Raw genomic sequence first — 17,248 nt, 5'->3', positions numbered from 1 at the left:
GGTCAGGAGAGGTCTGCCGCGCCATGTGGTCACCTCCAGGGCAGGCGGGGATCGAACTCGTGCTGCAGAGCAGCTTTAGCTTCTCAGTGCTGCGCTTTACCCCGCTGCGCCCCCGGGGAGCGCCCAGGCTTGATCTTTTAACTCAGCACTTGCTGGCGTTTGCTCCAAGGATCTGGTCGGCAGTTGCAGGTCAGAGCGGGCCTGGGAGTCCACCAGGTGCCCCGGGACGGGGCATGTGCCAGCCTGGGGGTGGGGTCGGAGCCCCACAGCCCAGAGCTCAAATCCTGACTCTGCCCTGTGCCGACAGTTGACTGAGCAAGTGTCCCCTGACCGGGGCCAGCCTCAGCTTCCTCATCGGTCAGGCAGCACCAGGCTGACCTGGGAATGGAATCATCCGTGCGCGGGATTAAGGGAGCGTTGGCCGGAGGGTCGTGTACACTGTCGTGTTGATGACAGGGACCATTTAGTCAGCAAGGTCATTGATCACCCTGAGCAAAAGAAATAAAGGTTCCTACCACCATGCACCCCCAGGTGGGGGGCGAGCGATTCGGTGAGAAACGCTCACTAAGGACATTTCAGAAGGTCAGGAAGCCATCCATGCTGGTGGAACATCCATTCTCCGGAAAAAGAGTCCTGATTGTAGCATTGGCCAATTTTTATGGGGTAGCTCACCCACCATGGCTGATTTCGAGCTACCACGGAGATGTCTGCTGACTCTCAGAAGTCCTAAAAATGTGGCAGTTGGCTCTTGGAAGCTGAGAGAGCAGCACTGGGCATGTATAACTCATGCGCGTGGGAGAGACCTGAAGATCTGAGCACTGGATGTGCTGGCGGGTCATGCTCGGGGAGAAGAGGTGACTGTGCAGAGGCCCTGCGGTCCAAAGGAGCTTGGTGGGCCCAGGAGAGCATGGCGGCTCGTGGCAGGAATCTTGTGGGGTGCAAGGAGCAGGAGGTTGGACGCCTCCTAGACCTGACACCGAGTTGGGGTTTTATTCTAAGTCCATAGAAAGTCTCTGGAGTGTTGTAAGCAGAGGAGCGACTGTCTGATTGGTAATTTTGTAAGGATCGTTGGGCTGTTTGGCTTGGGCTCGTGCGCCTGCAGGGAGGGTTTGTGCGCGGCTGGGTCCAGGCAGATGGGGTGACTTGCCAAGTTTTTTTTTTTTTTTTTTTTTTTTAAGATTTTATTTATTCATACAGAACTGGGGTACAGGCCAGAGGTGCAGGGGCAATGAGAGGATTAAAGAGACAGAGTGGGAAGCAGAACAGGCAGATCGAGGAAGTACACTGCTGAGGGGAGCAGCGGGCGGGTCAGGAGAGGTCTGCCGCGCCATGTGGTCACCTCCGGGGCAGGCGGGGATCGAACTCATGCTGAAGTGGCTTTAGCTTCTCAGTGCTGTGCTTTAACCCGCTGCGCCACCAGGGAGGGCCGACTTGCCAAGTTTTATCTGCAGGTGTTCCCTGGGTGTTTACCTTGAGTACGCCCAGCCTGCATTTTTGTTCTCTGTCATGGGAGGGAGAAGGAACCCCAGAAAGTCAGAGCTCACTACTATCCTATCTCCTTCTCCGTGTGACAATCCTGGTAAAGTCAGGAGGTGAGCTGAGGAAATGTGTTTATTTTGGGTCCAAATGTAAAACAACAAAAACAAATCTTGACACTGCCCTTCCTGTGATCTTTATCTCAGCCCAGCACCTTGTCTTCAGTTTGCTGGAGAGAGAGACTCAGACTCCCGTTTCTGTCTCCACCATCGGGTGCCTCTCAGGTGTGTCAGACACGAGGTACACATGCATGTGTTTTGCCACATGTGAATGCTGTGGGCGTGGCCCGGCAGAGTATGAAAGAGGTGCTCCCCTGGTTGTGCTCCACTCCCAATCTGTCTCTGGGTAGTTTTCAGCAGGACACGAGAGAATCCCATCTTAGTGAACTGGCCTTGTCCGGCGTTTTTTGAAAATGGAAATGTGGTGCTTCTGGGCTGTCACAGAAGCCTGTAGTCATTCGTGGTGACGAGACACTACTGGAGTTGTCACTTTGCTGTCATCTTTATTTACTGTCTTGGACAGCTAGATGACTCTAGGTCTTGCGTCATCATCCACTGCCCAGCAGTCTGCTTTTTGGCAGTCAGCTAAGAACCCTCCCTGGAGTTCCGTAGAACTTCACAGAAGGGTGGGATATTAGTGACTTGTCTGTCGCGGCTGCCCTTGGTTGGATGAGAAAACTGCAGAGGTGCAAAGGGTGAAATGTTTGCACAACATTTCTCAGTTGGGGAGTGGCGGGATAGGAACTTTCCTTCAAATTCTCAGCTTTGTTTTTTCTATTGTCTCAGTTTGTTTTTCTATTTTTCAGCGTTAATTTCACAGGTTTCCAGGCATCTGTTCTTCTTAAGACTTTGTGATTAAAATTAAAGTCCATTTTAGCCAATTTCTCAACCTCGGTCTCCTCTGTCCTGAGAGTGGTTGTATTGCAGTCAGTATGGAGTACATCCTTGCACATCTTTCCCTAGTACATTTGCATGTGTTTAAGTAGATGAGTCAAAATATTCAGCATTTTAAACGATAATTCATATTGTGTGATCTACATTTTTCTGCAAATCTCTTTGCTCTGATAACAATGTGTCTTAAGTCTTTCTGGCCAGTTCATAAATTTCTACCTTTTCAAACTCATTAGACCAGGGATGTCACTGATGTGCTTTTAATTCTGATATTTACATCATTGTGTGCCTTTTTCCAGCTCAGCTGCAGTCCCCGTGGGCTTCCCATCACCAATTCACCCGTGTGCCGTCACCATAGTTGGAGCTGGATTCTCTTTTTGGATTTTCTATTCTCATTGACTTGAACCTTCCACTGACCACAAACTAGCCATCGTTTCTGGCTGCTTCTCCATAAATGCAGTTCTGATCTACCACCTTCTTTCTCAGGGCTGCTCAATGTTCCATTGTAGAGAGAACCCCTGTAAGTCATTGAAGCAGTCCCCTCTGACTGGACATCAGGTTGCTTCCAGTTCTCCATCCCCCCAGATGATGGGCCAACCCCTGCTTTTCCTGCTGCCCTTGAGGGCTCTGGTCTTTGCTGTTTGTTGGGCTAGGGCCACACCCTGTGTGTGAATGATGCGGTAATAATCTGACTTTGTTTTCTCCTTCCTCCTCCAGCTCCACGGCTACATGGAAAATAAGCCTCTGGGGCTTCAAATATTCATCGGGACGGCCGACGAACGTATCCTGAAGCCCCACGCCTTCTACCAGGTGCACCGGATCACAGGAAAAACCGTCACCACCACCAGCTACGAGAAGATTGTCGGCAACACCAAAGTCCTGGAGATTCCTCTGGAGCCAAAAAACAACATGAGGGCGACGTAAGGCCTGGGGCCAGTTGTGCTGGGTCTTTGGGGGAGTGAGTGGGGCCAGGTGGCAGGGATTTGGGAGAGGATGGAGTTGGTGGGAATAGGCATGGATGGTGGTCCCCAGTCTGCAGTGGGCCTGCAGAGATTTCTGTTTGAAAGTTTCCGCTTTAAAATTCCTATGCCTAATATGTTTCACGTGTACTGGGAGGGCGAAGTCTCACGTTTCTGGGTTATGTAGCTTGGCATGAGGTTAGATTTCTATACATTTAAAATTTTTGACCTGAAGAAACTCACAAAGCCAATAAATGTCTGGCTAAAATTTAAGAATCACTGTGCCCAAGGATGGGGGTTACATTTTTTTTTTATTAGGAAATAATATGAAACTTACAGAAATGTGGCAAGAATCCTCTCTCTCCTTCATTCGGATTTACATGAACATTTTTCACATTTGCTTTGTCACCCCCCTCCCACCCTTTCTGCATTCTTCCTGCATCCAGTGAGTGAGCCGCAGCAAGTTCGCCGCTGTTTCACTTTTAGACACGGCGGTGCAGGTTCCCAGAGCGGCACTTTCTTACCTGGCTACAGAATCTCGGTCAAGTTGAGGAAGTGGAATGTGGGTCTACAGCCCTTCTCCACTGAGTGGTCTGTGACCAGTTCTCCCCCATTACCTATTTGAGTTTTTCATTTGCTTTTGAGAGTAGAAAAGTTGGCATGAAAAAGGTCTCCCTAGAGAAGCAATTTTCACTGGGAGTTTCCCTAATTACTCTGTAAGTGTTTTACCCCTCGCTGGGTGCGAATTCCTGGCTGAAATCTTTATCAGTGTCTGCATCACAGTTTCCCCTGCAGCTGGCCATAGAATTATTTGGGTTCACCGAGGTGGTTTGGTGGGTGGTCTTTCCTGCCCACTGAGCAGTCAGGTTTCAATGGGCTTCTCAACCTCCTGGCAGCATTGACTGTGCGGGGATCCTGAAGCTGAGAAATGCCGACATCGAGCTGCGGAAAGGAGAGACCGACATCGGGAGAAAGAATACCCGAGTGAGGCTGGTCTTTCGGGTGCACATTCCAGAGTCCAGCGGAAGGATTGTCTCACTGCAGACGGCCTCTAATCCCATCGAGTGCTGTAAGTGGGGTCTGGGCAAGGTCGGTTTTTGGCAGGGGGACTGTCCTTGCGCCGCCACTTGGATACTCACATGGGCCAGGTACCAGTGGGCCTACCCAGGACCCACGCAGGTTGGCTGCTGGCCCAAGATGACCAGCGTGGCCAGAGATGGGGCACATTTAAGGGTTTCTCTCTGTTTCTATTTACTTGTGGGGCCTTGGGGCCTAACAGGAAATGAAAAAATAATATGGCTAATGAGTAGCCAAGCAGCTTTGTTGAGATGGTCCAGACCACACACACGTTGTTCTGGTCTCTCAGAGGGTAGGTGCAGTTGGCATGGCTTCCCTGTACGTGGTGTCTTCTTTTTCTTCTTCTGCTCCTCTTTGAGCAGGAGTCACAGCCATGTCACGGCAGCTGTCCACGACTGGGGGACAGCACTGCCCACCGCTGGGCTAAGCACTCAGCATCCATAGGGCATGGCACACTGGCAGCCACGATCCTTGACAATCCTTGGTGCCTTGCTGCCCACTCTATAGCTTGTGAGATTCTTGCCCTCCAGTGGAACAACAACAGGGCTGGGGTTGGAACTGGAGCCTTGGCACCAAGGAGCCAGGCTCCTGCATCCCCACTTGCGTTTATGAGACTCTGCGGGTCCAACACTGTGCTGGGGAGCCACAGGTGAGCACCGTTGGACTCTGTTGCAGCCAGCTTAGTCTGCTGGAGATAAAGATGCAGGCAAAGAGGTGGGGATTTTAGACAGCAAGGGTCGAGGTCGGCCGTCTGGGAGGGCTCTGAGCAGAAACCTGGCTTATTTAGACCAGGCTTCATTCATAGGGGATTTTTGCAAGTTTTACTACTGGATTTTGCAGTTAGACAGAACAAGGCTTACGGTTTATTCAGTGTTTGAGAGGTTAGAAGTCGTTTTTTAAAACAGATTTATTTGTGCATACAGAACTGGGGTTCAGGCCAGAGGTGCAGGGGCGGTGAGAGGACTCACCAGAGGCAGAGTGGGGAGCAGGACAGGCAGACTGACGAAGTCCACTGCTGAGGGGAGCAGCGGGCGGGTCAGGAGAGGTCTGTGGCGCCCTGTGGGTCACCTCCAGGATGAGGATTGAACTCGTGCTGAAGTGGCTTTAGCTACTTAGTGCTGTGCTTTAACCCGCTGCGCCACCAGGGAGGGCCCTAGAAGTCACTTTTGAAAACATAAAGGAGGACAAAAGTAAACATCTTGTCAGAAACAAAAAGTATTAGTATATATATTTAGTTTTTCTCTTTTAGGAATATTTTTGTGGGAGTCGTTTTCTAAACTCAGTTATTCCAGGTTAAGCCTCCCCGCTCTACCTCTTTATCATAACTAGGGCATCCCAGAAACAGTTCCCTACCACAGCCATAGAAATCACGGACATGAGGTAGCAATAGGGAGTGGTGGAGACTGGGGCTGGGCGGCACATTCCCAGCACATGCCGCTCGTCTGTCTCCCGTGTGGGAATCCAGACTCGGTGAGGCCGGATCTTCTGATTCTTTTTTATTTTTAAAGATTTATTTATTTATTCATACAGAACTGGGGTACAGGCCAGAGATGCAGAGGGTGAGAGGATTCACCAGAGACAGAGTGGGGAGCAGAACAGGCAGAATGTCAAAGTACACTGCTGAGGGGAGCAGCGGGCGGGCCAGGAGAGGTCTGCCGCGCCCTGGGGTCACCTCCGGGGCTGGGGATCGAACTCATGCGGAAGTGGCTTTAGCTTCTTTGTGCTGTGCTTTAACCCGCTGCCCCACCAGGGAGGGCCAGATCTTCTGATTCTTAAAGATAAAGTAAAATCTCCTGATTCTTAAAAAGCAGCAACAAAGTCAAGCATCAGACAGAACATGCACCTGGCTTCAATTAATCAGAGGTCCTTGTAATCAGACCCTGGTGAATAAGGGGAACTATGAATATTTTATGCAGGAAGGATGGGGAAGGCTGCCCTCAGGATCAGAAGCCATGAGGACAGAAGGAAGCCGGAACTGGTCTTGGTCTTTGGAAAGGGATGAAGGCGCCCTCTGATTTCTTCCAGCCTTGCTAGTGGAGGTGTGGAAGGGGCTGGGCGGGGCGGCGAGTCTGTACGCTGGTGTTGGCGGAGAAGGGCCCAAGCAGACAAGAGTTGCAAAGCATCATGGAAACCTGGGGATTCCCCTGTTCTACGGGGCAGACCCACCCTGTGCTCCAGAGCCTCACGGTTCCGCCTCCCACCCCACAGCCCCGCCCTTGGCTCGACTGTGAAGATGCCTTGGGAAGGAAACTTGGGCTCTTCCCTCAGTGATTTGGGGGATTTTGAGAAATACCTGTTTCTGGCCAGTGACTCATTCTCCAGGATGGGGCTGTGGTTTGTGCAAGGAGGGGAAACGGGGACTCAGCAGGGCTCTGGGCAGGAGCTCAGCTTCCTCCCTAGCGGCACCCTTATCTCGGTCCATCTGGGCGCCGAAGGAGCGTCACCCAGCCGCAGGCCGCCAGTGCCATGGCCGCCTTGGGAGGCCGCGGGCGCCAGGGCCCTGCCCAGAGCTGCCTTAGCTTTTGCTTTGTGTCAGCCTCTAGGGGGTTCACCCTCCCTGTTCAGACAGACAAGGGAGCCGGGGTGCTCTTGGTAACGCGGCCCACTCGCCCTCACTCCGCAGCCTCAGAGCCGGTCTCGGCCCTCCGTTCTGCGCCACCCCGGGCTTGGGGTTCGGTGCCGGCACACCCCCTTCCTCGTAACCCCAGGCGGAGCTGCAGCTGGGCCGTCTCCCCGCTGCCTTCACTGTTCCAGTTTCCAAGACCTGTGCCTGGTGCTTCCGTAAATATTTACTGCCTCCTCGGAGGCAGACTGCATACCCTCGGGGAGATAGTCGATAAATATTTATTGACAATTAGTCCATAACACGTATTGACACAGTGTGTACAATAAATATTTATTGACTCACCGACTTAGCGTGTGCTCCTTGGGGAGGGCGAGTTGCTAAGAAAAACACTTCCCTGGAGGCTCTTGTTTACTCTGGAGGTGCCTTTGATGTAAGGTCCCAGGGACCTAGGGTAAGTTCCCAGACCGTAGAGAGCTTGAGCCCCAGAGCCCGTGCCCGGAGAGCGGGCTGTTGGCCGGGCACCTGGCTGCCCGCCAGCCTGTTGAGGCCCAGCCTCACCTCGGCACAGATGGGCACCCGCACGTCCCCAGACTTCTGCTTCTATCAACTAGCTCTTCCGTGTTGCCAGGAGACGCTTTTCCTTCCTCCTCAGCACAGGCTACGTTGAAGCTTCTCAGCCCTCCAGCTCTGCCTGCTGCCTGTCCCCTTCCCGCTCCCGGCCTGTAGATCACTCTGCTGCGGCCCTCGCTGGGGAACTTGGCGAGGTCTTTCGGGGTGAGGGGGGTCACCCTCAGGTCCTCCCCCCAGCCACACAACTCCCCAGAGACAGCCCCCGGATGTGGGGGGCTCCCCACCCCCCACAGGCTCCCCAGCTCTCAGCTCCAAGTTCCCGGTTCCCCGTGGTGGCTGATCTCTCTGCCCGTCTCTCTCCTTTGAGTTTTTCAGGGCTGTAGAGCCGGTTGCCACCGACTGTGAGGCCCACGTGCCAGAAACGGTTCCCTCTCAGTGCTGGAGTCCAGAAGCTCCAGAGCGTGTCAGCGGGAGCCCTGAGGCGCCCCACTGGGCCAGTCCTTGTGCCCAGCAGGGAGTGGCCGCTGCCCTTGGCCTGCAGGCTCCCCTCCTACAGGTGCTCAGGGTCTCCCGTGTGCTTTCCTGCCTCCTGTCAGGACGCCACCCGCTTGGGCCCCTCCTGATCCAGGTGCTGTCATCTCCCTCCTTACCTGCGGCCATGTTCTACGGGCCAGGGGCGGTTTGGGGGGCTCTGCCCTCCCAGCCACATTTCTTCACTTCTCCTCATGCTCTCTCCTCCACTGGGACCTTCCTCTGGTTCTAGGCACAGGCTTTCACTCATGCTGTCACCTCCACCCAGGACACCTGTCCTCCAACTTGGCTGTAAAGTGAGAATCCCCTGAGGAGTGATATGTCTATGGGGAGTGTCCCCCACTTCCCATTCTGCTGGGTTGGGGTGTGCTCTGGGCATAGGGACTTTTCAGATGGTTGCCCTTCCAATAATGAGGTGTCCCCGAGTTTGAGACCAGTCGACTCCACTTCCCCTTCCACCCCTCCATCTTTCAGTCACTCAGCTAACTCCTCCTGGTCCAATGCCCCCATTTAGACAGTCCCAGATGGGGAAACCTTCCTAAACCCCACTGAATATGGGGTCTCCTTTCTGAGCTCTGAGAGCATGGTTTCTTGTCAGTCTCATGTCAAGGTGGGGGCTAGCGCGGGGACTGTCTTCTAGAAGATTTGCTGAGAGAAGGCGAAACGCCCCTCCTGGACTGCCCAGCAGGAGAGAAGTGGCCACAAGAAGGGAGATGTCCGGAGAGGCCAAGGCCCGGGCCCCCTGGGGCCTGCTCACTGCCCTGCCGGGCTCTCTGACCATCCATTTCAGAAAGCCGTTTTCCACCCAGGCGGCCCGCCCCAGACACAGAATGGGAGTCACTTTGCTCACTCGCCAGGAGTTGGGGGGATGGGGTGCAGGCTAGAAAGTGAATTTTCTCTCTTCAGTACCTCTCTCTCTCGACGTAGGTGTGTTCGGCCAGGTGTCCTTAGCGACAGCATGCTCTCCTGTAAGTCCTCAGTGGTCTCTGACAAGTGGAGGCGCCCATGGACCACCGCCCAAAGCCAGGCTGGCCCGGCCTTCGCCCCAGAAGGCCCCTGCGGCCGCTCCGGGCCTGCACACAGGCGGCCCCTGTGCCGCCCTCTGGCCCGCGCCGCCGGGCTCCGCGCAGTGGGTTTGCACAATGTGCGCTCTGTGGCAGCTGTTTTCGCTTGGCGCCGTGTTTTCGAGATTCAGTGCTATTGTTGCGAGGTTTGGTAGTTCATCGCTTTCTAGGGCGAGACAGTATTCAATTGTATGAGTACAACAATTGTTTGTTTACCGCTGGTAGACACTGGGTAGTTTCCGGGGGGCGGGTGGGACCGAGCAGCGGCGTGGACAGTGTCTTTCGAGTCCTTGTGTGGACAGAGGCTTTCTTTTCTCTCGGGTAAATGTCTGCATTGGGGTTGCTGGGTCACAAGGAAAGTGAGCTGCTCGGTCTGTGACTTCCAGTGTCCCTTCCTGCGCGGTGAGGCGGTGCCGGGGCTCCACCGGCGTCCTTGTCCTCCGGGGGGGGGGACACTGCATGGACTTCCATTAAGGCGCATCCGCAGAGTAACCAGCGCCAAGTAGCGGCTCTGTCGTCAGAGACCAGCAAAGGCAGAGAGCAGTTGAGGGCATGTGAGGGCACGGAGCGGGAGCGGGAAAAGGGGACGGGAAATTGGCGACTGTCAACACCTACTGTGCGCTGGGCATGGTGTCAGTGGTCGACACCTACTGTGCGCTGGGCACGGTGTCAGTGGTCGACACCTACTGTGCGCTGGGCATGGTGTCAGTGGTCGACACCTACTGTGCGCTGGGCACGGTGTCAGTGGTCGACACCTACTGTGCGCTGGGCACAGTGTATCCCGCTGGCTCGTCGTGAGAACGGCCGCAGTCCCCAGAGGGGGAGCGGGAGCGCAGGCCAGTTCCATAAATAAATTGCCTGTGTTCACACGACTCGACCGGGAAGGAGCCCGGCCGGCTGTGACATCCTCGTCCTCCTGGGTCCCGACGGAGACTGAGTGACAGCCCCAGTGACAGATGAATCTGAGACTCCAGAGTGACATCATCTCCTGCTCCAGGCCCCCAGAGATCTGGGGGCTCGTTCCCACCACACAGCGCTGGACTGTCCCCCTCGAGGCGCCGGAACAGTCCATCTGGGGGAAACGGGGCAGAGGGCAGCCGGCAGCCCTGAGCCAGGCCTGTTCTCAAAGGGGACGTCTGAGGAGTGACCGGGAAGCCTCTCGTCATGACAGCCCACTTGTGGGGGGGCCGTGTGCTGGGGGTCCGGCGTGAGCTGGGGTGCGGCTCCGTCTCTGTCACTCACGGCTGTTTCAGCCTAACAGCTGGTGTGGGGATGGGAGTGGGGCGAGAGGCAGGACACTGTGCCTCAGTTTCCTCCTCTGGGACAGCGGTTAGCTCCTGGCTGCTGTAGCCGCTGCCCAGGGTACCGCACGGGCCGCCCCGGCTGGGGTGCAGGCTGACAAGCACGAGCTGTCCAGGTTTGCTGCCCGCCCTCCCTGCTGGTGCGGAGCACGGCAGGGTCTGCCAGGTGGCGGTGCCAGGGGCGTGCAGTTGGGGAGCAGCTGAGGCCAAGGGGGCTTCTCTGTGGGCTGCTGAGGCTCCCCGCTGGGGCTCTGTGATGGCAGACAGCCAGCCCCGAAGGTCGCGCTGTCCCGTGCATGAACTCAGGCCACCCTGCCGGGCCGCTGACGGCTCCCGTGCTGTGTCCATAGCGAGTGCCAGGCACCTGTGAGTGAGAGCGGCGGGCGGGCAGGGCTCCCAGGAGCGTGTGTTGCAGGGGGTCAGGGCGGCAGGGGGGCGGGGTGGGGAGCAAGAGGCGCAGCAGAGCTGGGTGTAAAGCTGAGTCCTGCCCGCCAGGTGGCCTGGACCCTGCGGTGGCCTATGTCATCTGGACACTGGCGGGGCCCTCCAGAGGGTCTTTTGTTGAGTGGAGATGGGGGGAATGTTGAGGGCCCCTGGAGGACGGGGGGAGGCAGAGTGTTGATGTGATGAGGAGAGAGGACTTTTTGGTGCTGGTGGACTGGAGATGGACATGGACGAGCCCCTGGGGCAGGAGTCACCACAGCTTTGCCTCGAGAGAAAGCTGCGTCTCTGAGGTCCAGCCCTGGGCAGTCTCACACCCTGCAGTCCCCACGTCTGTGCATTCACCGCTTGCCCCAGCATGGACGTGACAGGCCCCTCACAGCAGTGCCCCCCACCAAGGAGCATTAAGTCCCCTGGCCGAAGCCCCTCCGTCCCACGGAAGACCCAGGAGTGTCCAGAGCAGGGGCTGTGGGTGTGACCGGCCAGAGCGCTCCCTGGGGCTGCTGTCACCGGGTCCTAGCAGGACCGTCCATTCCCTGGAAGCCTCCTGGCCTCTCCCCAGGGGGCTCGGGAGAGGGCAGCCCTTGGCCACTCGGTCCTGCAGGCAGATGGCGGCAGCAGGCGTCAAGTCCCATTTCCGGCCCGCGGGTGGCCTGTGTGGGTGTCCCTCGTGGGGCCGTGGCCTGCGCTCTCATCAGCCACTGTTGCTAGTGAAAGTAAACACCCAAACAGCACCCTGTGGATTCAGACCCCATAAAACAGAGGCGCCCCAAGCCGCTTTATGGGGTGCCAGGTTCCAGAGGCGGGAGAGGCCCGCGGAAGCCTGGCCGTGAGGGCCACCCAGGGCTCGCGCTGGAGCGAGGGTCTGGCCGTCCGCACAGGCCTGCCCCGGCCCTTGAGGACAGCCTTACGAAGGTGGCGCTGGGCTGGTCAGCAGTGCGGAGGGTCTGCAATTGGGTTGACAAGCTGAGTGAGTCCGGGAGCTGGTAGGGTGGAGGTGCTGGCTGGCCGGCGGGGCTTCCAGAGGGCCTTCCCCGGCCTGCATGGCGTCGCCCCAGTTAGCACGGTAGATGCTGGGGTTGCATCAGCACGCCTGGGGAGTGAACCCCAGAAGGGTAATTTTGGCTGGTGTCTGCCTCTGCAGTTCCGCTTTCACAGACTAATTGGATCCGTTTGCTTTGTTTCTGGGTTCCCTGGGGACACGGGGCTTCCTCTGGAGAAGGTCCCCTTGTGCTCAGGTGGCCTCTTAGTGCTAGCCTGCAAGCGTCTGGTGGCCTCCACCTAAGAGATCGGGGTGCAGTGAGTTAGGGGTGTGACCTGGGTGTCACATTTCCTTCAGGGCCTCACTTAACCAGGTGATTTGCCTGCAGGTGGCTGAGCCCCCGACTTTGCGAAAACCTGGCTTAGGGGTCAGGGAGCCTGGGTCAGGGATCAGGAACTACTGGCAGAGAGAGGCCGCTCTGATGCGGGCTGCCCGTTGTGTAGACAGCTGGCGCCAGCCTGTGGCATGGCTTGAGAGGCCGGTCTCCAACCCTGCGCCCAGCCGGCCGGGGCCTGTTGAGCCAAACAGCCTGTGACTGCCCCTTCTCCCACTCAGTCGTCACCACAACCCGTGAGCAGGGCTGTGGCCAGCCCTGGCTTGCAGATGGCTAAGTGGAGGTGAGGCTTGGGAAGCTGCGGGCCGGCTTCCTGAGAGACCTGATGCCCCAGGCGTCCCCGGGGGCAGGGGGAGAGGATTCTGAGCAGCTGCTTTTCTGTCTGTAAAGAAGCCCTGAGTGTCTCCCCCAGCTATCCGGGAGGGCTATAATTTAAGCATTTAAAAGGTACCAAAATGAGAAGTATTTAGACAATGACTAAGCAAGCAGCAGTGACATTTTGAGAGCTAACAGTCACCGGGACTCTGTTGGGTGGCTGCCCGGTGCTGGGCCCTGGCTTTTGTCTGGATATTCCTTGGTGAAATGCACACAAGGCGACCACTTAGCACAGTTCAGTGGCCCGAAGCACGCGTACACTGTTGTGCGGCCACCTCCATCCAGCTCTAGAAATTTCTCCGCCGCAGAGCTCACGGCTGGGCCGCGCGGAGCCCCGGCCGAGGCTGCTGGGTGGGTGTGCCTCACTGAGCAGGTGTGCGAGGGTCAGAGAGCCGCATCCTCGGTCAGCGTCCTGCTTTCCAGTTCAGCTGGCTGGGCCTGCGTTCCTTTCCCGGGCGGGCGGGTAGATGGCGTCTGGGCTAGCCGTCCATCCCGGTGGCCATGGCTTACTGGCTGTTTCAGCAGTTCTGTGCTGATCCATGGGTGCAGGCGGTCTCTCCTGCACAGCTTGACGTGGAGGACAGGGACGGTTAGGAAGCATCCGTGACCCAGAGAGGTGGAGTGACTTGCTCAGGGTCACGTAGCAGGCAGGGCTTGCTGGCCCCGGGCCCAGAAACCTGATACTTTGCAGCCCTGGTCCGGCCTTACCCAGCTGTGATGGTCCCTCAGTTGGATCCAACCTGGCGTGGCCTGAGGGTTGTTTAAAAAGAAATTCCAGCCCTCCCTGGCGGTTAAAGCACAGCACTGAGAAGCTAAAGCCACTTCAGCATGAGTTTGATCCCCGCCTGCTCCGGAGGTGGCCCACAGGGCGCGGCAGACCTCTCCTGACCACCCGCTGCTCCCCTCAGCAGTGGACTTCATCAATCTGCCTGTTCTGCTCCCCACTCTGTCTCTGGTGAAGCCTCTCACTGCCCCTGCACCTCTGGCCTGTACCCCAGCTCTGTATGCATAAATAAATAATTTTTTTTTTTTTTAAAGAAAGAAATTCCCTTCTGGGGTCCTTCCCTCAGGTCACTGGCATCAGAATTTCTAGAATGGTGTTCTCAGTCTGAGCTGCCTTGGGCCCCTTCCCCTTCAGGAGATATTTAGCCACATCTCAAGGCAATTTGGGTTGTCAGAGGGGGCAGGGGGCCCCCCTGCTGGCATCTAGTGGACAGAGACCAGGATGCGGCCAGAGAAGCATCTGCCGGGCACAGGCAGCCCAGATGGTCCAGTCGATGTCCACAGGGCCAGCTCAGAAGCTGAGGCAGGGCCGGGGTCAGCCGCCTTGGGCTCCCCTGTCTGCACGGCAGCTTCTGCCGCCATGTTCCTTTGACTTTGCACTACCTGGGAATCACCTGGCTTCCTTGTCCCACAGCAGATTTGGTCCAGAGGCTCAAGGGGGACCTGAGGTTCCACATCTGTAACGAGGCCCCCGTGGGGCCGCCGCCCCTGCTGCCCAGTGAGAGGCCGCTGGCCTGTGGGTCAAGGCCTCAGGAAGCTGGGTTGCCTCTTGTTTCCTTTCAAATTTTCGCTTACAAAGATGGTGTCCTTCAGAAAGGGAGAGAGGTGCCAGCGGCAGAGAGGGCGAAGCTGGTGGCTGCTTGAAGCTGCAGCTCTGGCTGGAGGGCGCTGAGGCGGCCTCGGGGAGAGACCAGCCACGCCATGCGCCGTGACCCTCCGCACAGCTGCGCGGCCGGGCTGCCCGCCCAGTGTGAGAGCTCCCGGCCGCAGCCAGCCCGGCCCGGCTGGCTGGGAGCCCTTGGCCAGCCCGCCGGCCTGATGACTCAGGCTTTCCACCTGTGAGCGGGGAGGCCTGGCGCTGGCCGCCGCCCTAGCCCCGGGGCTAGGGGCCCACAGCTGCCCAAACCCTTCACAGGCAGGCCTTGAAGCGGAGACCTGCTTTCAGGTCACGCAGCTGCTGTGTCTGCTGTGAATACATCTCCGTTTGTGGCTGCTCCATTAGGAATTCCCGCAGAACTCCTGTACCGAAAGAAAGGATTACTAACCCCCAGCGCATGTGGGGAAAATTAGCAGCTTCTGCAGAGAGGCCTTTTAATAGATACTCTTCAGTGGCAGCAACTTGGAACAGCACTGGCCGGCTCTTCTCTGGGGACAAGCTCCTGGGCTGAGCGGGGGTGCTGGGGGTCGTGGGAAGCCCCTGGGTGGCGCTTTCAAGGTGAGGTGTCTGGGAGTGGCCGGCCGGCCAGAGCCGAAGCCTTAGGCTTTGCCAAGCGTGTGTGTCTCCTGAAGGAGCCGCTTTCGACGTGTCTCCAGGGTGGATGGTGGGAGCCGCTCGGCACCTGGAGGCCCAGGCCGGCCAGGAGGGAGGGTTCGGTGTGGGCCTCAGCCTGGCGAGGCTGCTGCCCTGGCTCCCGGACGAGGGGCCCGGCAGGACCCTGGCACCGGATGGGCTGGCCCTCTGCGCGGTGCTGGGTTCTGGGAGGAGGGCCAGGAGCTCAGGCTGACTCAGAGCGGGAGGGCAGGCCTCCGGAGCCCACGCCGCCAAGGTGGGGCCTAAGGAACGGGCCGCTCGGGCTGGCTGGGGCCTGGCTCTGGCGCTGCCAGGGAGGGTCTCCCCGCTTCCCTGCACTCTGCTTCTGGAAGAACCAGTGACCGGAGTGGCTAAGGGATGAGGCTTTGGAGCTGGACAGGCCAGCTTTTGTGGGTTTAAATATAAGCTCCAGCACTTACCCTTGACCCGACTTCTCTTAGTTTCTTTAGCTTCTCCCCAGCTAAATGCGAGTAACTGACAAAGCTTCCCCAGCAGGCTGCAACCAGCACCCGGGTGTATGCACCCGCCCCGTGCCTTTGCTGCTCACTCCTGACGCCTCCTGATGTAGACGAGGACCCAGGCGGTATAGCAGATGTACAAACACGTATGCTCCGTAGTGCAGTAGACAGGATAGATAGCTGTGTCTGGCGACCTTGAGGTACTCATCGCTACGCCCACCTACCCTTGTCCAGTTCTCCCAAGTTCTAGGCCCTGTTCTCGCCTCACAGCACACACAAAACCAGCACTCTCACTCCAGGGGGCAGAGATGAAGGATCAGCTGCACGCAGGTACCTGAAAGTGGAAAGTTCTTTCAGAAAAACCAACCAGGCTCAAGAGGGAGAGAGACAGACAGCCGGACGGGTGTGGGGCTGCTTCCCTAGCTCGGGTGGAGGGAGAGGAGGCTGAGGAGGTGACACTGAGCAGAATCTGCAAGAAGTGAGACCGGGGCCAGGCAGGTGATCGGCAAAGAAACTTCCAGAAAGAGCTAGAAAGTACAGTCCCATGTGGGAGTCTGCGGAGGGTGTGGAGAGACAGTGAGGAGGTTCTAGAAGTATGGGGGTGAGTGAACAAGGGAGGTGCTGGACACTGGGACCAGCGGGGACAGGGCCGCTCGGGGCCGCGTGGGCTCACGTCAGAGGCAGGAGAGGGTGCGCTGTGGCAGAGCTGACCTGCCTGTCGTTTATAAAACGAGGAAAAGGGCAAAACCTCATCCATCTCTTGATTCATGTAGCCACAGGGTTCTCACAGGAAACCAGCCGAGCCACTCGGCACCGCCCAGGCGCTGGGCCACGTCTGCCGTGACAGCCGGTGGCGGGGCGGCGGACCCCGTCCTGCGTGGTCGCCCGGACTCTGGACTTGGCTTCTCATCACAGCCCTCTCTTGTCTCGCCCTCAGCCCAGCGGTCGGCGCACGAGCTGCCCATGGTGGAGAGACAGGACACGGACAGCTGCCTGGTGTACGGGGGCCAGCAGATGATCCTCACTGGACAGAACTTCACGGCCGAGTCCAAAGTCGTGTTCACGGAGAAGACCACAGGTCAGGGGCCTTTCGAGCTTGTGTTTTGGCCACTGGAGCCATGTAAAAGTGACCACCTCTTTCTCCCAGCAGCGTTGGGGGTGGGGGTTGACCCCATTGTGCGAGCTTCATATTCCGCCCCCTTTGCTCACAGCGACAGTCTCCCCGGCCCCTGGGCCTGGATGTCAGTGCCGGCCACTGTGATGCCCGTGTGCCAGGACAGGTCTTGACTGCCCCTCAGTTGTCGCGTTGGGCAGTGAAGGGGCAGCCTCTCCATCTTTCTACTGTGACCGGCACGTGACCAGGCACGCACGCTCCGGTCTGGCACGTTCTGGGTTCGAATCCTGGCTTGGCTGCTCGCTTACTGTGATTCTAGGAAATGACCACGCACTGCTGCGCCCACCTGGTTGAGTGTAGAGCGTGTAGAGCCATAGCGACACGAGTCACCATCTCTGTGCAGGCAAAACGAGCTGATCCTGGCCACAGAGTCATAAGCCAGCGAACGTCGGCCACTTAGTTTTTGTTAGAAAATAGTGCTGTAGTCTTAGGCTTTCAGGACTCCTTGCTTGATGTTAGATAGGACTCTGTTTTGGCTCTTTCGGGTTCACTGCTAGCAGTGGGGTCTTGGAGAGTCATTCTGAGAGCTTTAATATAGATCACTAAACTGCCTTTCAGAATTCTACAGGTCAGAACTCCCCACTGCCGTGTCCGTAATGGTTTCACCGCAGCCCAG

The 17,248-nt window shown here is 57.4% G+C and overlaps 1 protein-coding gene across 4 annotated transcripts in view; it reads left to right on the top strand.

Annotated features, from left to right (window-relative positions):
• NFATC2 (nuclear factor of activated T-cells, cytoplasmic, calcineurin-dependent 2) overlaps positions 1 to 17,248 on the top strand; it is a 119,605-nt gene that overhangs the window by 62,652 nt on the left and 39,705 nt on the right. For all 4 annotated transcript variants that reach the window (XM_004687483.2, XM_004687485.2, XM_004687486.2 and 1 more), the window contains exons 4-6: positions 3,144 to 3,346; positions 4,282 to 4,454; positions 16,396 to 16,536. In XM_004687483.2, coding sequence (XP_004687540.1) covers positions 3,144 to 3,346; positions 4,282 to 4,454; positions 16,396 to 16,536 — 517 coding nt within the window. The remainder of the gene's footprint in view (positions 1 to 3,143; positions 3,347 to 4,281; positions 4,455 to 16,395; positions 16,537 to 17,248) is intronic.

The sequence above is a fragment of the Condylura cristata genome, unplaced genomic scaffold (assembly GCF_000260355.1).
Source record: "Condylura cristata isolate star-nosed mole 26May11 unplaced genomic scaffold, ConCri1.0 scaffold00022, whole genome shotgun sequence".
NCBI classification, from domain to species: Eukaryota; Metazoa; Chordata; class Mammalia; order Eulipotyphla; family Talpidae; genus Condylura; species Condylura cristata.
This window is presented reverse-complemented; position numbering and strand designations above follow the sequence as displayed.